Source organism: Tetranychus urticae, chromosome 2 (assembly GCF_039701765.1).
Source record: "Tetranychus urticae isolate SD_2017Ah chromosome 2, NJAU_TeUrti_SD_1.0, whole genome shotgun sequence".
NCBI lineage: Eukaryota > Metazoa > Arthropoda > Arachnida > Trombidiformes > Tetranychidae > Tetranychus > Tetranychus urticae.
This window is the reverse complement of record NC_142959.1, coordinates 15,669,849-15,693,223: the sequence shown is the minus strand read 5'-3', so window position 1 is coordinate 15,693,223 and position 23,375 is coordinate 15,669,849. Positions and strand designations below refer to the sequence as shown.

Genomic DNA, 23,375 nt, shown 5'->3' with positions numbered 1-23,375 from the left:
AGCCAATCCAAACATATATAATATAAAGTGAAAACATCAATCTTTTGCGCTAAAATTGTGGCCAACTAAGAGGGTTCTGATTAAGGAAAGTTTTGACGTAGTGCGATTGTATGCACGAAAAATAGTCACGGCCTTATCGGAATTCGTGATAATGAGAAATTGATGTATGGAGGCAAGAAGAAAATGCAGAATCTGTATTTTAAATTATTGAGTTTGAGGAAAAACTCTTATGATGGTATATTGTTGGGTTAGGAGCATAGTAGAGTTTGGGGAAAAATTCGGTTCTTCAATAGTGCACAACGATTTTCTCAAAGACTGCCCATCAGATGAATATTTTGATCGCATAAATGAACTCGATTTTCTCTATTGGATTCTAAACTTCGAAACGAATTTCGAACCAGAAAAGTTAAATATTTGGTTGGTAAGATGAAAATTTTTATCAATACTTATTCCTTCGGTATGAATTAATTCCCTCATTTAAGCAATTTATATTTTCAGAACATCAAGATTTGCGGAATGATGAAATACCTCCAAGTTATACGTTTGATTATGTTTGCTTTCGAACAGAGGAACCAATTGATGGAACTTGTTTGAGCACATTATTTCCAAATCTAATGGTCTGTTGGATAATTCAGCTTTATTGTTTGCTCAATATTCATTTTGTTATGTTATTTGCTGTCTTGTCTTCTTAGATTGCCGATTTTTCTTGTGGATTCGGTAAAAAAGTTAAATATGAAGATATCGTTACATTTGTCAAAAAGATAAAACATTTGAAAGGATTATCTCTTTACTACAATTACGAGATTTCAGTTTTGCTAGATTGGATCAACTCGAAATGATATCCACGAATTGCATTGACCCATGCATGGAAAAGAATGGTGTCAACATCAAACAATTGCACCTTTGGAGTTTGCAAATTATATTATTTCAAGCAAGATGCTCGCTATTTTCCGAATCTTGAAAGAATACACATTTATTTCAATGAAAGTGAGTTTTAAATACTATAACATTATATTTTAATAGTTGTATTTCATTTCTCATATTTTGAACAAATTATTGAAAATGAACATTCATGTTTTATCCTCAGGCCGGTCAGATGGCTACTACGATGGTCCCATATTGAGAGAACTTAAAATACTTGAACTGTTCTTGTCTCCATATGGTTATGAAGACATTTATTATGGTTTCCGATTCATGGATTCATGTCCAAATCTTCAAAGTGCACACATTTACTTGCAATACGAGCATATTTTTGCTGCTGAATCTTTAAAACATAAATCTTTGCAAGATTTAATTATTGAATTTGTAAGTATTATTTTATTTGAAATTTTTCTGCTTCCTTTATGAAATAATCTTGATATTAATCAAATTTCCAAATCAAACACATTCTTAGAGATGTCCATCATGACAAAAGTACCTGAATTTATATTAATTAACTTATCTTTATGTGTACAGTATCATCCTGGTTATAATGAAAGTTTTAACTGGAATGATTGGAAAAGCTTGTTCAGAAAATATCCAAATCTTAAAAATCTTAAACACCTTACACTGAGGAGATTCAAGAACCTGGAAAATGAACATGTTGAGCAATTGGTTCGCATTTTACCCAATTTGGTGCTATTTGATGTTCGTTGTTGTCCGGCAGGAACTCAAAAGGCTGCTAATTATATTAAAGATTGGAATAAACTATATAGATGATCAATGAAATTTTATTTCAATGAGAATCAACATGAAATCAGATCAGATTGGCCTCAGTTGTTCACTAACTGTGAAAAAATAAGTCAAGGTTTTGATTTCATGAAAAATTGCTTCCTCAAAGATTTTGGTAGCCTTTCTACTTTTTTGATCTCTAATGCAGAGTAATTAACAAAATGTAAACATTTAATATTGATATTGATTGATATCTACAATTAAAGTCTCTAAAAATCAGTCCTCTTTGGGACTGTTCTTGTGAAATTTAAATGTGTTGAGGTTTTAACACTTTTGATGCTTGAGAATGAGTCTAACTTTAATATCTCAGATTTTTCATTTTAATTTCTTATAAACTTATTTATTTTCCTACTTCTTCATGAAATATATACAATAGCATTTCTTTCACTATTCATCAATTTTTTAGTCTAAGTTTTTCCAGACAACCCAATATCGGCAAGCTTGATTGGATGACAACTAAAGCTTAAAAAATATAATAAAAGGTACTTTAGCTTTTCTATTTCAATATTTATCAAGAACTTGTTGCACCTGTAATTCAACACATCGGTTGATCAATTATAACAATGAAAGATTCTAAGATTACTGCTGGATTAGTCAAAAAGTTTCCGAATCATATGAATATGGCAATAATCGTCTGTCAACCGCTTCCTAGACACAAGTGTCTTGATTTCACTTTATTATGCCATCTACTGTAAGAAGAGTGATGAAGAAATGGTTTATTTTCTTTGGATGGTTCATTATGATTAGATGAGTTGATCAGTAATTAAAACGAAACTTGAAAGACTCATTAGAACAAAAATAGACAGAGTAAATCTTTAATCGTCTTGAATGCAATCGAATAATATGTTACTGGGTAGCTTTCAATCTGTTCGTAGCGTTAGCATTGAGCACAAGTTTTATAAAATGTAATTTTTTTCTCAATAGCCATTCCAATTGCGCGATCAATTCACCAAGACAAAAGCCCTCTTAGAATCGTCGATTGATTAAAATAATCTCCTAAAATATATTCATTAGAAAACTCCATTACCAGTTCATGCCGATACCTTTTTAGATCTCCTTTTATATACTATTACTAGTACTATTAATAGTAGTTTAGGCTCTAGTTCTATCACCAAACTCTTCATTCATAACCAATAAATAATAAATAACAAATTTGATTTTGCAAAATTATTTAACTTTATTTAAGAAAAGTTACAATCAACAGGTGTAGAGTTTGATTGTAAATCCCGTCTCGTATCGGTAACTTAATAACACGAATCAACAGAAGTCTCCTTGACAGATTTGAATCAATTCTTGTCCAGTCAATGATTTAACAAGATCTTTAACTTCTTGTGAAGCTGAAGCGGCTTTAGTCTTTGAAACAAACCAGGCTTTGACTAATTGATCAATGAAAAAATGAAAATAGTAAACAATGATTGAATGTATTAATATTAATATGAGTTATGTTAAATAATTTACTTACTATCAACAGTTGAATCGTCAATTTTAACACAGCTGGCTAAGACGGCTTCTTCATATTTAGGATTGTCATAATAAGGCATCCAAAATTTACCTCGTTGACCATCTGAAACGAATTTTTAATATTATAATTCTTTGCATTCTACCTAAAATCTACCGTTTACCTGAAGTTTCGAAGGTGAATGAGTAGGGTTCATAACCCTCTGATACAAGCTCATCATATGATTTTCCATTGAAATCACCAACAATGATTTCGATAAACTTGCTCCAAAGTGACATAACGGCACTGTTACAATTAATTATTTAATTAATAAGATCAGTGAATAATTAATCTTCCAATTGAAACTTACTTGTCTCGGGTTGAACCTTTCTCGATGACGGCAGCTTTTCCTGGATAAAGGTGATTAATCTCCATAGTATTGTAGACAGTTCCTGGGACAGTTTGTTCACTTCGACCAATAACTTTCCAGTCTCCTACAAACTAATACGATAAAGTAGCATCATTAATAATGATGATGATTGGATTGAGTTAAACTTACTTCATTGAAGTGTCGATGAGGACCTTTGGGTTGGCGTATTTTTGGACATGAGCCCTTGATTTTAACAGCAAATGAGCTTGAGATTGCAAGAGCAAGCAAAGCAACAAACAAAGTTGACTTCATTTTAACGAAACTGTTAACAAAGTAAATGTAAGGGTCAATTGAAATGATAACTGTAATGACTTGAAATCATGCGAGAAAACTCCTTTTTATACACAAGAATCAAATGTTAATGTGTTAATACACATGTCGAATCACTGTCAATGCTAATGTTTCAGATGTTTTCGTTTAGCGTAAAAAGTTATGATTTTAATATCATGCAATGAATCTCAAAGAGTAACAAATCCAATGGATCAACAATTGAATTTGGGTGATGAAAGCAACGTGGATCAAACGAAAATGCTGTCACAAATTGATGTCTCTTGTAATATAAAATGAAAACAAGAAACTAAAACAAGTACATATTTCATGAACTTACCATCTGAAACAAAAGGCAATGACAATTCCATCAAACAACAAAGCACTGAAGTTTGTCTTAAGTTGCATTTTTAAGTCAAATTTGCATAGAGAAGCGCGTCATGTTAAACCATTTAATGTTTGGTCACATAAAAATTGTACCTTTGAAAAAATCTCAAGTTTAATTCACTATATGAGTATTTTGAGTTAAGATCTATCCAATTCATACAATTCATTGTATTATAAATACATAAAATGTCACCTTTGCGCTAGAATCGTGGTCAAACTGAGCGGGTTCTAAGAAAAGTTTTGATGTAGTTCGACTACATGAACGAAGAATAGTCACAGCTTTATCGGAATTCATGATAATGAGAAATTAATTTATTGAGGCAATCAGAATCTGTATTTTAAATTATTAAGTTCGGAGGAAAAACTCTTACGATGGCACACTGTTGGATTAGCGGCATAGTAGAGTTTATGTAAAAATTTGGTGCTCAATTTTGCAAAACGATTTCCTCAAAGACTGTCAGTCGATGAATAATTTGATTGTATTCGAGCGTGAATTTATTGTATTCTGATTAGTAAAGAGACCTTTGCAGTCAATCATGATAGGGGGTCCACTTGTTAAATACAACTTGAAATGTTTTCCTTTCAAATTCTATTGTTAATTATTGTCACTTTGAAAAATAACAATATCAGCTATTAAAGTCATTTTCATGTCTTTTTGGATAGTAACATGTGAGCGATGAAATATCAGATGCAATCTTAAGAATCAGCCTTAAAAAAGATCGATTCAGCAAGACAGATTCACTTTCATTAGTGTTGTGGCTATACTGCAAAGAGTAAATAGTAATCTCTTTTATAATTTTGTGCGGTTTCTGATTTGTTATACAATAAAAAGAACGTGATTTTTTAAACAAGCTTACTTTTATAACAGTTTAATAAATCATCCAGTTCCTTAATTAAGCCAAAAATGGTAAGGAAACAATCGTCTGGAAGTTCATTGATGAACATTGTGAAATCAACTTAAGCTTAAGCCTAACTAATCACTTCAGATGACCCGATCTAAAGATGTGATTGATTTCAATAGCAGTTATCTATTCAGAACCTTATAATTGGGACAAACAGCAATGAAACAATTTTAAATAACAGTTAAAAGTAGTGTTTTTTGATTAAATTGAATCGACCATTATAATCGATATTTTTCCCCATTGATTTTTATCGATATTTCATCGATAAAAGTTCAGGTTCCTCTAAGGAAACACTGTCCATCAGCAATCTCATAGGATCGCTGATCGGCTCATTTTCATTGAGAAATATTGTGTTTATTTAATAACATTACCACGTTATTTTATCTTGTGAGAATATTCTAGATCATTATGTAATCATTGCCCAATTCACTCGGAAACAATCAACCTATTGTTTCCCCCATTTGTATTGTCTTGCATTATACTGATTGGCTAGTGACAATTTGTGTATCCGTAGATACGTTACAACATTGTCACCTACTTGTATATAAGACATTACTGAGTTATACTAACTGTGTCACTTGTATGTAGTAAGACCGAGAGTCTATATCATCATTACTGTAAATACTTCTTATATTAATAAATCTCTTAACTTGTAAACTCGAGTCACTCCGTTCCCTTAAGTCACTCCGTTCTCGTGTTTAACTTAGTCTACTCTGGTGCCTTGCACAACACTGAGCAACCTCTATTCCACCCTCACATGGTAGCAGAGCGTGGTTGGCTCTAACGTTTGAGTGCTTTCGTTAAACTGTGTTTCTATTTTGAAATTTGGAGTTACTCCTGATATTTGTGTTCATCATGACGCCAACATATAATATCGAGAAACTTGGAGATGAGAACTACGACACTTGGAGTGTGTTAATGAAGAGTTTACTGGTCGCAATGAGACTTTGGTCTACAGTGGCTCCTGAACCAGAAAAGAAGGCTGACGATTGGGGAGTTAAGGATGAGCAAGCCCTGGCTCAGATCATGTTACATGTGAAACCGAAGAACTTCCGGACAATCGAGTCTTGTACAACTGCTTATGCAGCTTGGGAGGCCCTCAAGAAAGCTCATAAGCATACTGGTCCAGCTAGCTTGGTGCGAAATTTTAAGAGTTTGGTGAATTTAAGGATTCAACCTGGACAAAAGATGCAGGAACATCTTGATAACTTCAACGAGTTGGCTGATAAATTGTCAACTATGAAGGTTGATCTTCCTGATCTGTGTTTGTCAGTGCTTTTACTTAACAGCCTTGGAGAGACGTACGATAACTTTGTCTGTGCAATGACAAGTCGGGACGAGTTACCCGGAGTGAATGTCCTCAAGGTTAAGCTGTTAGAAGAAGAAAGCCGGAAGAAGTCAGACGAAAAAGATTCGAGTCACGTCATGAAGTTACGTGATAATAAGAGTCACTTCAAGAAGAAAACTAAAATAAAGTGTTGGAAGTGTGGCGAATCTGGTCATAAGTCGAATCAATGTAGTGAAAAATCAAAGAAAGTTGATAAGTTGGATAAGTCAGACTATGCTTGTCAGCTTAGATCTGTTAGTAGTAATTGCAAGATGAGTGAGTCATCATGGATTCTAGATAGTGGAGCAACTTCCCATGTTTGTTGTAATCGGAGTTACTTCAAAACCTTACGACCTTCAGTCGGTAGGACAGTAACTGTTGCAGATGAAAGGAAGATGAATGTCTCTGGAATTGGTGACATCAACTTGCATGTTGATGGTAATAATGTGTTATTACGGAATGTACTACTAGTTCCTGAACTTAAAGTCAACTATTTTTCAGTGTTTCGAGTCACTGTTGCAAATGGCAAAGTCATCTTTGATAAAAGATTTGCTCGTGTTCTTGATGATAAGGACCGTTGCATGATAAAGTTCCCTTCTGATGAAGATTTATTTGTGAAACAAATAAAGAGTAATAGGTTAGCTCGGATTTCATCGGAAGTGCAGTCGAGTGACTTGATGTTACTACACCGTCGACTTGGTCACTTGAATTTTGGTGACATTGAGAAAATGATAAAGAATAAAGCGGTAACTGGAATCAAAGTTTGTGAATCCAAGAAAACTGCCTGTGAGACCTGTATGAAGTGTAAAGCATCTCAGTTGCCTTACTCAACATCGAGAAGTCACTCATCGAAGTCACTCGAGTTGATTCATTCAGACCTCTGTGGACCCATTGCTACACCTTCTTATGGTGGTGCCAGATATTTTGTAACTTTTGTTGATGACTACTCCAAATATGTGTGGGTTTACCCCCTGAAATTTAAAGATGAAGTTGTGGACGTATTCAAAGTCTGGTTAAGTGAAGTTGAACGCCAGTCTGGTCATAAGCTAAAGACTTTGAGGACCGATGGTGGTCGAGAATACTTCAGGTTGAAACCATTCTTCAAGTCAAGAGGTATAAGGCATGAAAACAGTTGTGCTTATACACCACAACAAAATGGAGTAGCTGAAAGAATCAACAGGACATTAGTTGAAATGGCACGGAGTTGTATAAATGATAGTCAACTCGATCAAAGATTATGGGCCGAAGCAGTAGTTACATCCGCTTATGTGAGAAACAGAGTCATCAATAAATCGAATGACAGAGTTACTCCGTATCAATTGTGGACTCAAAAGAAACCCGATTTGAGTCACTTGAGAATTTTCGGTACGAAAGGAATTGTGTTAAATAAACGTGCCGGTAATAATAAGTTTGCTGAAAAAGGTAAAGAGATGATATTGGTGGGATATGGCGATACATCAAAGGGATATCGGATGTTGGACTCAAAGACACAGAAGGTCGAGTTGAGTCGAGATGTCAAGTTCATCGAGAATATCAGTGATGTATCTTATCCAGAGGAAAATGAAATTCCAATACACATCGGTGCTGATTGTGAATCAGAACCAGAGGACGTCACCCAGGAATCTGGTGGTGATGAGAGTCCTGAGCAAAGTCACTTGCAAACTTCTAATACCGTAGAACCAGAAGTACCATCAGAGACTCGCAGAAGGCGAGGTCGTCCGAAAAAGACTGATCCTCCTGTTGTTAGACCTCCACCGAGGATAGGTCAACATGAATATGATTTGAGAGAGAGGAACAAAGCTAACGATAATCTTGGAGTTTTGGTTGATGAGGAAGTCACTCCACCAAAGGACTTCAAAGATGCAATATCGTCGAGTCACTCGGAAAAATGGATGGAAGCTTTGGAGGCTGAGATGGCATCTCTCAAGAGAAACAAAACTTGGGACTTGGTCAAACTTCCTCCTGGTCGGCGCACCATTGGTTCAAGTTGGGTATTTGCAGTCAAAAGGCACAATGACAATTCAATTGATAAGTTCAAGGCGAGACTCGTGGCAAAAGGTTTCAGTCAACGGTTTGGTGTTGATTACAACCAAACGTATTCACCCACAGTAAGGCCAGAGTCACTCCGAATCCTCTTTGCTCTGTGTGCTGATAAAGGATACCAGATCCATCAAGTGGATGTATCAACAGCATATTTGAATGGTGAGCTTGATGAAGAAATATACATGGAACAACCAGATGGTTTTGTGGATGAAAAATTCCCTGATTATGTATGTCGCTTGAACAAGTCACTCTATGGACTGAAACAAAGTGGAAGACAATGGAATCTGAAATTGCATTCTATTCTTACTGAGATAGGTCTTTCAAGATGCGAAACTGAAAGATGTTTGTATACCGCAGTTGTGAATGGTCATAAAGTTATATTAGCCGTGTACGTCGATGACTTGTTGATAGCATCCGAGGACGTTGACACGATCAACTTAATCAAGAAGAAGTTGAGTGAAAGGTTTGACATAACAGATAAAGGACCTGCAAAATACATATTGGGTATTGAAATAGAAAGACCAAGTATCTATGAAGTTAAGCTATCGCAAGCTTATGCTATTGAAAAATTGTTGGAGAGTCAGCAGTTAAGTGACTCCAAACCGGTTGCGACTCCAATGGAAGCTAACATTGATATTGAGACTTGTGATGGTACGTGTGAGAAAGTAGATGGACAAAGATATCGAAGTTTGATCGGTTCATTACTTCACCTATCTCTGAATACACGCCCTGATATCACGTTTGCAGTGAATCGACTGGCAAAATTTAATCAAAGTCCGCATATTGAGCATTTGAAAGCTGCGCAACGTGTCCTGAAGTACTTGAAAGGTACAATGAATAAAAGCTTGTGTTTCTCGAGGAGACCAGGAAACAAACTGGAAGCTTTTGTTGATGCAGATTGGGCATCGGACAGGAGTGACAGGAGAAGTCACTCGGGATATTGTTTTAAACTGTCGAATGCTACAGTAGCTTGGGGTTCAAAGAAGCAGTCACTAGTCGCTCAGAGTTCATCCCAAAGTGAATACATCGCTTTGTCTGAAGCGGTTAATGAAGTGACTTACTTGAAGCAGTTACTTGAAGAAATTGGATTTTCGGAGTACATCCAAAGTCCCTTGGTTATGTTCAATGATAACACGTCCGCGATCAAGTTATCTGGGAACCCGATGTTTAACAAGAGAACTAAGCATATAGCGATTCGTGTGCACAATATTCGAAATCAAGTTGAGGATGGTCAGCTGCAGGTAAAGCAATTGTAAACGGAAGACATGGTTGCTGACATTTTAACCAAAGCCCTCGCTCGTGTTAAACATCAAAAGTTTGTTGCTGAATTGGGTCTGGATTAAGAGGGGGTGTGAGAATATTCTAGATCATTATGTAATCATTGCCCAATTCACTCGGAAACAATCAACCTATTGTTTCCCCCATTTGTATTGTCTTGCATTATACTGATTGGCTAGTGACAATTTGTGTATCCGTAGATACGTTACAACATTGTCACCTACTTGTATATAAGACATTACTGAGTTATACTAACTGTGTCACTTGTATGTAGTAAGACCGAGAGTCTATATCATCATTACTGTAAATACTTCTTATATTAATAAATCTCTTAACTTGTAAACTCGAGTCACTCCGTTCCCTTAAGTCACTCCGTTCTCGTGTTTAACTTAGTCTACTCTGGTGCCTTGCACAACACTGAGCAACCTCTATTCCACCCTCACATATCTGATCGAGAAGCAACGAGACAAAGATCTAGAAAAATGAACAAGAATAAATAATTAACAGGAAGATTTATTTTATAAATTATTTAATATTCTTATTCAAGAAAAGTTACAATAAACAGATGAAGAGTTTAATTGTGGATTACATCTCGTATCGATATCTCAATATCACGAATCAACAGAAGTTTCCTTGACAGATTTGCATCAATTCTTGTCCAGTCAATGATTTAACAAGATCCTTAACTTCTTGTGAAGCTGAAGCTCCTTTAGTCTTTGAAACGAACCAGGCTTTAACTATTATTTGAGCAATGAAAAAATGGAAAATAGTAAACGATGATTGAATTGCTTGTGTTATTAAATTATTATATCAAATAATTTACTTACCATCAACAGTTGAATCGTCAATTTTAACACAACTTGCTAAGACGGCTTCTTCATATTTAGGATTGTCATAATAAGGCATCCAAAATTTACCTCGTCGACCATCTGAAACCAATTTTGAATATTATTATTCTTTGCATAAATTTACCTAAAATTCATCGTTTACCTGCAGTTTCGAAGTTGAATGAGTAGGGTTCATAGCCCTCTGATACAAGTTCATAATATGATCTTCCATTGAATTCACCAACAGTCATTTCGATATACTTGTCCCAAAGTGACTGGACAACACTGTTATATAATAATTGTTTGTTCATTTGATAAGATTCATATAGAATAATTATTCATGCAATTGAAACTTACTTGTCTCTGGTTGAACCTTTCTCGATAACGGCAACTTTTCCAGGATAAAGGTGGTTAATCTCAAGAGTATTGTAGACAGTTCTTGGAACAGTTTGTTCACTTCGACCAATAACTTTCCAGTCTCCTACAAACTAATACGATAAAGTAGCATCATTAATAATAATGATGATGATTGGATTGAGTTAAACTTACTTCATTGAAGTGCCGATGAGGGCCTTTGGGTTGGGCTATTTTTGGACATGAACCCTTGATTTTAACTGCAAATGAGGTTGAAATTGCAAGAGCAATTAAAGCAACAAATAAAGTTGACTTCATCTTTAACGAAACTGTTGGTAACAAAGTAAATGTAATGATCAATCGAAATGATAACTGTAATGACTTGAAATCATGCGACGAAATCCCTTTTTATACACGAAAATCCAAGCATAATACACATGTCGAATCACTGTCAATGCAAGTGTGAAAAAATGCAACTTAAACAAGTACATATTACATGAACTTACCATCTGAAACAAAAGAATCATCAATTGATAATGATAATCTCATGAAACAATAAAGCATTGAGATTTGCCTAAAGTTGCGGTTTCAACTTGGATTGTCATAGAGAAGCGCATTATGCCGAACCATTTCATGTTGGGCTCTAAGACATAAGTTATGTATTATAATATATATCTGGTGTTTGGTCACAGAACAATTGACGGTCATTGACTTTTGCACCTTTAAAAGTTTCAAGTTCAATTTAAGATTCAAGTCGAGATCTAGTGAAACGACATCTATTGATAGCTACATCGCATAGTCAGTTCGAATTGAGATGAATAAAAACTCTTATGATTTCGTAGTGACATAGTAGAGTTTGGGGAAAAATACGGTGATTCAATTATGCAAGACGCTTTTCTCAAAGACTGCCGATCAGATGAATATTTTGATTACAATTTTCTTTATTTGGATTCTAAACTTCAACAAAAGCTTTTATGTTTCATAAATAAAGTCTTTCATCTCGAAATGGATATTTTCAATTTGACAAAGAATGACTTTCAACTTTTGCATTTCTTATACTGATGATGGTTTTTCACAATAGAATTTGAGTCTGAATATCTGAGTCGAATGTGGATTTATTGTATTCAGATCAGTAAAAAGACATTTGCAGTCAGTCATGATCGGGGGTCCACTTGTTGGATATTACAACTTGAAATATTGGATCCGTTTTGATGCCCTTGACTGAAATTATTAGAATTCTCTATTTATTCGAGAAAATTTCAAATTCAATTGTTAATTATTGTTACTTTGAAAAATAACAATTAACATGAAACTGAAACAAGTACATATTTCATGAACTTACCATCTTGAACAAAATAATCATTAACGTAACACGAAAATCACGTAAGAATTATACTATATAACCATCGGTACTCTTCGTGAGTTTATTAGCTATTTTATTCATTGTCATGTGATTTTTGGATGAAAACATGTGAGAAATGAAAGATCAGAGGCAATTTTAAGAATCAGACTTAAAAGAAGATTGATTCAGCAAGGCAGAATTATTATCAACCAAATTGTTAGTTGATTTACACATATCAGTTTAACAACAGAATTGAAATGGATATAATTTTGGATGCATCCATTTTGGTTTTTTCGATTAACTGTCACTCACAGGCGGCGATTAACAATCAAGCAAATTGTAAGTTAGCAATAAATCGATTTGCTGGCAAAGTTCAATAAAAATTTTCTCGTTCATTTGCAAATAAAAGCAGTAAAAGTGGTTCTAAAAGCCTTGGTTGCTAGTGAAAATTTCGCTACTTCTGCTCATTGTGTTGTTGGTTTAAATGTTACATCTGTTTTCCAGTTCAAGAGTTAGGACTCGGAGTCAACATAAGAAGATTTCACTTTTATGAGTTTGAGCCAGTGTTGCACCTTCAGGTTCAATAAGGATGTTACACCGTGATCCATTTGGTTTGGACAAACAAAGATGACTCATTGCTTTTTTACGTCATAAATAGAAGGGGTTGTCTTATAAATTCATCAATCGTTTCTTTTATTTACATATTGTTCAAACGTTTTTCCGTCAACTTCTAGACACAATCTAACTCTTTTGAGAGAATTATTGATCACTTTTTGAATAATAGGAAGAGGTATTGCTTTTACTGTTTCTTCTATTGCTTTTTTCAATTCATCAATTGAATTGTAATAAAAATTTTCATAATAAATTCTGTCTTTAATATAATCCCAGAGGAAGAAATCACAAGGGGAGAGATCAGGTGAATATGGTGGCCATTGGATTTCATAATCCGTTTTTTGAGATATTAAATTTGTTTTAAAAATACTCTTCAGTAAAAAAATAGTATCACCAGCGGTATGAGGAGGTGCTCCGTCTTGTTGGAAAATGTCATTAATCCATTCTTCACCTCTCAGTTGCATAAGACTAGGTAAAAATTTCTCACTGATTAGTTCAGCATAATTTCCTTTTTTTGTTTCATATTCACCATTGGCTTTTTTGAAAAAAATGGTCCGATTATCCCATAATTACTTATGGCTGCCCAAACATTAACTTTCTCTGGAAATCCAACCTTTGGTGCTGAGAAATCTGGTTTTGTTTCTGATCAGTAACGATAATTCTGTTTATTTATATACCCTGTAGTTGCAAAAGCCGATTCATCGGTAAACCAGATCCTCTGATGATAATCTTTATCAAATAGTGTTTGGACATTGACTTGTGAACATCTTCTTCTTGCTTCATCATTTAGTTTAAGTAATTGTGTCCTCTGAATTTTGTATGGAAATAATTTAGTGTCTTCATCAAGAATCCTTTGACATGAACCATATGATAACTTTAACCTTTCACAGGTAGGTCTGATGCCATCCCTTGGATGATTTGTTTTATCAACAAATACCTTGTCAATGTTACTTTGTACTCTTATATATTTTCCTGGTCCTTTAAACCTATTTTCCACACTGCCATGTTTTTTCCACTTTTGCCATATATTTTTAATTGTTGACCTCGAAAGTTCATCCTTATCAGGAAACCTTTCCTTGAATAATTTTTGTAACCTTTGTATTTTGCCAACTTCACTCTCTATTTGACTACATTGAAAATTTTCTATCAAAAATTGCTTCTCCTCGAGAGTCAACCGAACTGGCATATTGCTGAAAACAAAACAAATCTACCATTAGTGCCTTCATCATCAACATTACATTAGTTAATCAACATACCTTCAAACATTAATTACCAACAGTGGAAACAAAAAAAATCATCAATAGAAATAAATAAACATTACTGGTGACTATAAACATCTGTTTTATCTACTGTGATTATATAACAACCCCTTCAATGAGTCATCTTTGTTTGTCCAAACCAAATGGATCACGGTGTAAACATCCGATGTTTAATTATCCCGGCAATACTTTCAATTAAAGGGTGTATGTCTATAACCAGGCAGAGAGCTAAACATGAATGAATATTATTGGTCATCGATAATAACAAAATAGATTAGAAATTGCCATCGTCAACACCATCTCTCGATTGAATTAAACTTGATTCAAATCATATGCTCAATGTGCACAAAAAATTGACAATTGAAACCAATCAAAATATTCTCCATTTGCTTCAACTGTTTTAGCTCAGCGATTTTTGAGCTTTTTGATCCCATCAGACCGAAATTCCGTCTTTTTAGACCCAATAAAGTCATCCAGTGCCCGTTGAACGTCAGTTCGATTGTAGAACTTTCGGCTTTTGAACGAGTTTGAAATGGACAAAAAAAGATGGTAATCCGATGGAGCAAGGTTAGGTGAATATGGGGGCTGAGGAATAACTTCCCATTTCAGCGCGGCCAGTTTATCTTTCACGACCTTTGAAACATGAGGCCGTGCATTGTCATGCTGGTAGATTACCTTTGACCTATTGTAACGCAGGCCAGTTTTTTGTCAGTGTCAGAAATAATCTTTCTCTTAATGATGTTCCGAGAGGAAGTGTTCTCTTTCCTTTATTATTTCTTTTTATATCATTTTTGGTACACTAATTAGGGCTTGAGTAGAGCCGTTTCTATAGCCATATTTGGCCTGAACAACATCTTGGCAACACATGTTTGCCAAGGGACTAATTTTACATCTAAGAAAAGTTGGCGACTAGTGTTGCCAGGAAAAGTTATTTAAGTTACATATACCCGCTGTGATTCTGGACAGTCCACTGTCCAGTTACATATACTAAACGACTTGTCCAATTTCAGTGACCTCCATGTTAATTTGGCTACCTTCCTCAACAGGCATATCGATAGGCAAAACTGTTAAAACGGTGGGTTTGAATCCAAACTGGTGATGCTTAAGAATTTTATCATCTTTGACCAATGTATGGTCACATCTCAGTATGGCGCCAACTGGCTTACCAATTTGTTTTTCAATCTCTGATCGTAGGGGTTCTACCTTCAACTTCTAAGGGTATTCCATTAATCTGGAAGGTTTGATTTAAATATTTAATAGTGAATTTGGAAAATCTACCTACATGGCGCTTGGTATAATGGATGGGGTTAGATATTGAGCTAATTTTCCTAGGGTTTGAGGAAAGTCTTTTGATGAGAATATCTTTTTCTTTTAACTGTTCCTCTAATTGTTTATTCTTCTCCCTTTCTTGTTCTAAACATTTATCTTATTTTTCAATAGTAATGATTCCTCGTTGTAAAAGGTTTTTTGTAAGCGCTAGCTCTGCATGGAGTGAACTCAGTTCTTCCATACAGCAATCTAAATGAAACTGCTGGTTTCTATTTTTGGTTTTACACCTCAAGCAATTCTCTCTATTATATTCGCATTCATTGACATGTGAATAATAATCCCTTACAAGGAGGATATCATTACAATTTGGACTGAAATAGCAGGTACAATGTAATTTCTCAAAAGCTTCTATTGATCTGGGCCCATGTTGAGGTCTATCAACGCAGTGCAAAGGTGTCTGACATTTCGGGCATTTCACTTCTTCATTAGATTGCCTGGACTCTATTTCTTTTACTTGACGTTCTATATATTCGGGAAGACAAGTATCTGGACAGAGAGAAGTGAAACATTTTGCACATGATTGGGCTTCAAAATGATCAAAGACAACATCTGAACAAATTCTACATTCAAAATCCTTAATTTCATTATGGTCAAATAGATGATTTGGTGTCAGTTGAAATGGATTTGTAGATTCGACTGGTTCTGATCTGGATGTACTAGGGGTGTTGATATCATCCCAGTCGATTGGTCCTTGGTACCGTGGACGCATATGTCGAGTTGCTCTATAAAAATCTGGCAAATCGTCCTCGTCTGTACTTTCAGCCTCAAGATCAACAACTGGTGGGGTTTGACGTCTTTGTCTTAGCTGTCGAGGCATCTTTGTATGGAGGTTTACCATCAGGTTATTCATTTTCTCATTAATGTATTTTAGACAGGATTGGCGAGCTATGTAGAAAATATCGTTCCGATGAGTGTATTGAAAACAAAGCTGGTCAACCATCGCGTCACAAACAGGTCGTTTGAAGCCCTTTATTCCATCAACACATCCACGATAAGTTTTAGTTAGATTATCTATTTGCCACACGAATGTACAATCTGATTCGTTGAGGCTCATCATACCAATTCTTTTATCGAAATAGCTCTTATATTCGGGAATTGATTTGCAAGGATTCACCATCATTATGGTTTGGTTAACTGCAATGATTCCTTTCAGAAATTTATTTGTTGAATCTTTCCAAATCAGGGGCTCGCCAAATTCGAAAGGATTGGCAATCGATATAAGATAAGTCAAAATCATTAAGATAATACTATTGGAAAGAATCAAATTGTTTTGTGATCTTGAAGTTCTTGAATTCGTAGAATAAGGTTTGATTTGGGATCCATGTACTCTTTTGGGTTCAGAGTGTTCGTCTTTTCTTACTAAGTACGTTCTTTCTCCAATTTTCTCAATTATTTCGTAAGGACCTTCATATTTAGAGTCTAATTTATTTGAGCGTCCTTGTTTCTCGTATAAGACTAAGTCACCAATGCTGAAAGTTCTTATCCTGCGCCTTCTTTCATAATTTTTACTTTGTTTTTCTTTCGATTCATCAGAGTTCATTCTTGCTTGTTCCTTGACTGTTGTCCACTCATTATGAATGAACTCAACATAGTCTGATAGTCTCAATTCTCTATTATCTAATTTTCAAGTCAATAGGTAAAGTTGGTTCCCTTCCGTAAAGCAAGTAGAATGGAGAGAATTGTGTACTCTGATTTGTCGAAGTATTGTAGGCAAAGTTCATTAATGGTAATATTTGAGACCAACGAAGACGATTTGTTTCTTGACAATAATGACTCAGCATTTCACAAATTGTTCTGTTTACTCGTTCTGTCATTCCATTTGTTTGTGGGTGATATGTAGTTGACAACTGCCATTTTGTATTCATGAATAGGGCAATTTCCTTTATTGTGTCTGCTATAAAATTTCTGCCCTGATCACTCACGATTTTCTTCGGACAGCCATGTCGACAAAGTATATTTTCGATCAAAAATTTTGCCGTGTTAATAGTGTCCTTTTTAGCAATTGCTTTCATTTCCACCCACCGCGTAAAGTAATCAGTCGCCACGATGATGTATTCTTTCCCAGCAGATGGCGGTAAAGGACCTAGTATATCGATTCCAGTTTTCTCAATAAGGAACAGACACGTAGATTGGTTTCAAAGGTGGAACTGCATTCCCAGTACCTTTTTTATTTCGTTGACATTCCTCACAAGTCTTGATGTAATTAGCAATGTCCTTGGACATTTTTGGCCAATAATATTTTGGCTTCAGTTTCGCATATGTTTGGCAAAGACCACAGTGACCCGAAACGACATCATTATGGTAAGATCGCAAAATTGTTTTTATAAGTGAAGCTGGGACTACTGGAACCCAGTTAGTTCCTGTTTCATTCACAACTTTTCTTTGTAGGATACCATCCTGTAATCTATGGTTTCGAATGATTTTATTCCGAATTCTTGGTTCTAGTTTTTCGATATCATTTAATTGTTGTATTTGAGCTTGAATTAATGGATCATCTCGTTGTTGATTCATCAGATTGATAGATTCATCTTCTTGTTCACTTATTAAAAGTGCAAAGATGTCATCTCCTTGTTCTTTATCATCCTCTCCGATGATGTTGAATTCAGGATCGTTAGTTGGATAGCGACTTAAACAGTCTGCGTCCTTGTGAATTTTCCCTGATTTATAAGTTATGATAAATTCGAAAGACTGGAGTGTCATAGCATAGCGCATGAGCCTAGGCGGTAATTTAGTTTTCGATTTCATGCAACAGAGAGCACAAAGGTCGGTTACGATTTCAAACTTGATTCCCTCCAGATAATGCCTGAATTTTTCAAACGCGTAGATAACTGCAAGGCATTCTTTGTCTGATATTGGGTAATTGATTTCAGCTCCACGAATTTGTCTACTCGCGAAGGCGACTGGTTTCCATTTACCATCGTGTTTTTGTAATAATATAGCACCTAAACCCACATCAGAGGCATCAGTTCTTAATTGGGTTTCTAGGGTGTGATCATAGTGAGCTAGCACAGGTGCTTTTATCAAGCAACTTTTGAGATATTCAAAAGCTTCCATTTGATCTCGTCCCCAAACGAACGGAGTTTCTTTCTTTGTTGATTGCGTTAATGGTTGAGCAATTTTAGCGAAGTCTTTTATAAACTTTCTATAGTAGGAGCATAATGCCACAAAAGCTCTTATGTCTCTCAATGTTAACGGAATTGGAAAGTTTTTTACAGCACGTATTTTCTCTGGATCAGGCTCTTGTCCAACATAGCTTATGATATGACCCAAGTAAAGTATCTTTCTTTTGAAGAAGAAACATTTGTCAGGTTTTAGAGTCAATCCAGCTGCTCTTAGTCGGTTAAAAACGGCTTTTAGGCGGACGAAATGTTCCTCGATAGTTTTACTGAAAACTATTATGTCGTCGATGTAGACCAAACAACACGAATATTTCAAACCTGATAAGCAACAGTTCATCAATCTTTGAAAAGTAGCCGGAGCATTACATAAGCCAAAGGGCATCGTGACATATTCATACATGCCAAAACTGGTAACAAATGCACTTTTTTGGCGATCTTCTTTGACTAGTTCAACCTGATGATAACCTGATCGAAGATCCAATAAGCTAAAATATTGCGATCCTTTAAGTGCGTCCAGTGAAACATTAATATTTGGGATTGGATAAGAGCCCTTAACAGTAATTGCATTTAGTTTCCGATAGTCCACACACATTCTCCAATCTCCTGTTTTTTTGCTGACTAAGACAACAGGAGAGCACCAAGGTGAGAATGAATCCACAATTATTCCATCCCTTAATAATTCTGCAACGGTTTGTTTTGTTATTTCTCTTTTTTGTTCACTTTGTGAGTAGGGTGATTGAGCAATAGGTGGGTGATTTCCTGTTTCGATTTTGTGTTGGAAGAGATTAGTTCTTCCTAGTTCTTGAGCCGTAACAGCAAAAGCTGTTCGATATTTATTGCATAGTTTCACTAATTCAGTTTCCACACCGCCAGGCATCCCACTCTCTATGTTTAGAGGGAGTTTTCCATCTACGGTCGACGACAGAGGATGATTTTCTGACTAACTTTCAGGTAAATCTGAAGATTGGATAATGCCTGATTCAGAAGAGACAAAGTCGTTTAGATCGTAAATTTCATGTGACTGTTCGCCTCTTGCCAATGACTGTTCTTCAGATGATTGTGGTGAAGATTCGTCATCAGTAGTGATTAATTCAACATGCTTTTCAGTTCCAATCTTGATTGTTTTATCACCGCAATTGATATTAATGTTTGCTTCGCTCAGTAAGTCTTGCCCAACTAATATTTTGAATTTGCGAGGTAATTTTTTCACCACTTGCAACTTAGTGTCGATAACAGCCACTTTGGAACCATCGGTGATTTTCATTTGAACTTTAACTTTACCTAATATTGGTAAAGGTTTGTTGTTAGCTGCGTAAGGAACTGGTCCATCATAATTTTTTACTTTCAAGTACAAACTATCGGCCAATTCTTTAGTGATGAGTGAGATCTCGGATCCCGTATCCAACATCGAGTCTACTTTAACTCCGTTTACTTTGACAAATTGTTGAATCAAATTTTTATGTAATATGAAGACGACAGGGTTTATAATGTATTGTTCATCTGGTTCGTATTCATAATCAGAGACTGGTTCTTCTTCCGTTTCCTCATCTTGATAGGCCATCACTCGAACTTGTGGAGCTTTGCCTCGTCCACGTCCACGTCCACGACTAGGTGGTCTTTCTCTTTTAGGAGTTGCTGATCTTTCTATCGATCTTCCTCGCCGTGTTTGCTTAAGAGCCTCGGCTGTTTTTACTTCCGTTTCTTTTTTCGAGGTAGAAGGTCTGTCACGCCAATTTTCTGTTTCATTTTCTTTTTGTGGTGGTTTTCTTTCTGCAAAAGCACGATTCGTGACTGCCGGTCGTCCTGGCTGATAATTACCTGATGCTAAGGCAGCTTGATAATTATTGTTAGCCTGAGCGATTACTTGTTGACAATTTGGATCATTCATAATTGTAGGTTGTCCATAATTCATTATCGGGTAATGTTTAACCCCAATAGGGTGGGTTTGGTTAGATTGGTTAGTATTATAATTTGGGTTATGTTCCGCTGGGTTTCGATTTCCATAGTGACATCGGTCTTCAGTGTGTCCAAGTCTTTTACAAATAGTACATCGTCTGGTGAAAGTTTCCATGCGTTCCTTTATCTGCTGAACCTGAGTTTGTACTATCTCTCTATTTGGTGGGTCAAAAGGATTTGCACAACTATGCATTGCTCGTTCCGCTTAGCGAGCTCTCTCTACCAATTCCTGTAACGTTTTTGGATTATGTAGAGCTATACCATATTTGATTTGGGGTAATAGTTTTTCCTTGATCATGCTTACAATAAAAACTTCGGGAGTTTTTTCATGAATTCTGAGACAGAGTTCATTCATTTCATATATAAAAGCAACAGCAGATTGTCCGATTTTTTGGGTTGCTTTGTAAAGTTCTTGCGAGAGATATGATCTATAATCTGCCGGACAAAGATCTTCGACCATACGATTTTTTAAATCTGTGTAATTCGTTGGTTCACGTTCAGGCATGACTTGGCCAGAGATAGCATAGTACCATCGTCTAGCTGTCCCTTGTAAATACGCCGGAATGGCATTGAACATATCAGTCTCGCTCCACCCCAAAGCTTTCGCAGAGAACTCAAAAGTTTGAAACCAATCAATAATGTTTTCATCATCGTCACCGGAAAAGTAATTTATAGTTAGTGAAATATTGGGTAAGGGTAATGCAGGACCGGTGGTTACCACCGGGGCAGCTGCCACTACTGGAGCCGCTTCTTGTTGGGTTAATTGCGAGTTTGACTGACTCATACTGTTACTCAGAACAGTTACGCTGGGCCAGAGTGATGGTCAATGGCAAAACGTATTAAAAGTATGGCAAACCAGAGAGCAAAAGCGATTAAGGGTGAGACTACTAGTATCAATTCAGATGCTATTATTTCTATTTCGTCCTCTTCTTCGGAGTCTATTTCGATAATTATATCTTTATTTCTTGAGGGTTTGATTATGGGATAGCTATAAATATTCATAGATTAAAGGTTTCTAATGTCGACTGATAAAGCGTCGTTCGTTTCGTAACATATTAATAGAAGGGTGAAATCAATTACAGTTTTATTTTGATGGTTATAAAATACGACTACTGGTTGATGTTCACTATAGCGAGGATGAGGTATTAATGCAAACGCTACTGCATTAATTTCTATATTATTATTGGTTTCAGTCATCCAGTTATGCTTTATCTGAATCTAGGAGGTACAGTCTATCAGTCGACTGTATACCAGCTATCGTACAATCTATTATTAATTTACTATTGTATGAATAAACTAAAGTAATTGGTTGTTTACCTCCGTATGAGATTCGATTTCTTAAAGGGGTAACAACAATATTTAATTTTAAAGTATCATTAGGTTTTGTCATAGATAATTTAAAAGAATTTTGGTTGATGTAATTGACGTAATTGGTTAATTAACTAGAGATTCAAATTAGTTAACTGTAAGGATTTATTTGACACTAATTTCAATTTGTTTATGCGAAGATGTTGCCAACATGGATTACTTCTATCTTAATGACTCTTATACTGTTAGAGAGTTTTGCAGCTAGTTGATTCTCGGATCAACTTAAGAGCATTAAACAGAGGTATATTATTGGCACTTATTTCATTGGATGAAAAAAAAATGTTGTCAAAATTTTTATATTGTAGCCTTAGTAACAAATCACACTTTGTGACTAACAATCAAAGAATTGAATTGATGCTCGGATCAAGGAAATGTGGCTTTGATCATTTATAAATTACTTGAAGCATTTTATAACTTGTACATATATTTGTGGCTGAAAAAGAAATTAATTTAAGGTAATGCGAAAAGGCGAATAATTATGATTAATATCATTTGGACGTTGTAACATAAAGTTTATAATTATGTGGGTTGATATATATTAGTTATAACAGTATATATATATTCAATTTTAGACTTCTCCCAAATCTGTAGACTAGATTTTCTTCAATGACAATTGGATTTGAGTTTTTCTTCTATTAAACACTGATGCCAATTACACGAATGCGATAGTTATAATTTATTATAAGATCGAAGGTCGATCGTTAAAAGTTTAATTAAGATTATTTATTTGCTCATGCAATTTATATCGTAATTTATTAAAACTTACTTTTATATGGTCAATAAAAAGAGATTACCAATATGTGGGGTTTGTATGGTCATTACCACGGATATTTATTTGAAGAAATGTTCAAATTTGTTTATTTGTCACTATGACTGGTGGTGATATAGCAGTATCAATATAAGGTGATAAAAACGGTTGCACTATTTGTGGTAGAGTTATATCACTTTTAGTGTTATAGTTGTATCACTTTTAGTGGTAAAGCTGTATCACTTTTGTGGTATAGTTGTATCACTATTGGTGGTATAATTGTATCACTATTGATGGTATAGTTATATCACTATTGATGGTATAGTTGTACCAATAATTTTGGTAAAGTTCTATTACTTTTAATGGTATCGTATTATTATTTTTTTTCCTATTATATTTTCACTTATTGATAAATTTTTTGGTTGTAATACTTTGCAATTTTAGTTTTTCAAACTAGATAGTTACTTGTAAAAAGAGAAAGATTTTACCACACAAAAGAATATTTCACTTTGCCTACTCGGCATCTCCACCAAAACTGTCAGAAATAACCTTTCTCTTAATGATGTTCCGAGAGGAAGTGTTCTCTTTCCTTTATTATTTCTTTTTATATCATTTTTGGTACACTAATTAGGGCTTGAGTAGAGCCGTTTCTATAGCCATATTTGGCCTGAACAACATC

At 35.1% G+C, this 23,375-nt stretch overlaps 2 protein-coding genes across 2 annotated transcripts; both read right to left on the bottom strand.

Annotated features, from left to right (window-relative positions):
- Positions 1-2,919: 2,919 nt before the first annotated feature.
- LOC107359580 (uncharacterized) lies at positions 2,920-3,889 on the bottom strand. The gene is made up of 5 exons (XM_015926078.3): positions 3,708-3,889; positions 3,519-3,649; positions 3,333-3,454; positions 3,173-3,274; positions 2,920-3,086 (listed from the first exon to the last, which is right to left on the bottom strand). The coding sequence occupies exons 1-5, from the start codon at positions 3,828-3,830 to the stop codon at positions 2,968-2,970; spliced, it is 597 nt and encodes a 198-aa protein (XP_015781564.2). The 5' UTR covers positions 3,831-3,889; the 3' UTR covers positions 2,920-2,967.
- A 6,405-nt stretch (positions 3,890-10,294) lies between these two features.
- LOC149093984 (uncharacterized) lies at positions 10,295-11,342 on the bottom strand. The gene is made up of 5 exons (XM_089268265.1): positions 11,159-11,342; positions 10,967-11,097; positions 10,773-10,894; positions 10,610-10,711; positions 10,295-10,519 (listed from the first exon to the last, which is right to left on the bottom strand). The coding sequence occupies exons 1-5, from the start codon at positions 11,279-11,281 to the stop codon at positions 10,401-10,403; spliced, it is 597 nt and encodes a 198-aa protein (XP_089124391.1). The 5' UTR covers positions 11,282-11,342; the 3' UTR covers positions 10,295-10,400.
- Positions 11,343-23,375: the final 12,033 nt, after the last annotated feature.

Coding starts and splice junctions, on each gene's coding strand:
- LOC149093984 (XM_089268265.1), bottom strand. CDS start 11,281: ATGAAGTCAACTTTATTTGTTGCTTTAATTGCTCTTGCAATTTCAACC. Junction 11,098..11,158: donor CTCATCGGCACTTCAATGAA/GTAAGTTTAACT, acceptor TTATCGTATTAG/TTTGTAGGAGACTGGAAAGT. Junction 10,520..10,609: donor TGACGATTCAACTGTTGATG/GTAAGTAAATTA, acceptor CTCAAATAATAG/TTAAAGCCTGGTTCGTTTCA.
- LOC107359580 (XM_015926078.3), bottom strand. CDS start 3,830: ATGAAGTCAACTTTGTTTGTTGCTTTGCTTGCTCTTGCAATCTCAAGC. Junction 3,275..3,332: donor ATTCACCTTCGAAACTTCAG/GTAAACGGTAGA, acceptor AATTCGTTTCAG/ATGGTCAACGAGGTAAATTT. Junction 3,087..3,172: donor TGACGATTCAACTGTTGATA/GTAAGTAAATTA, acceptor TTGATCAATTAG/TCAAAGCCTGGTTTGTTTCA.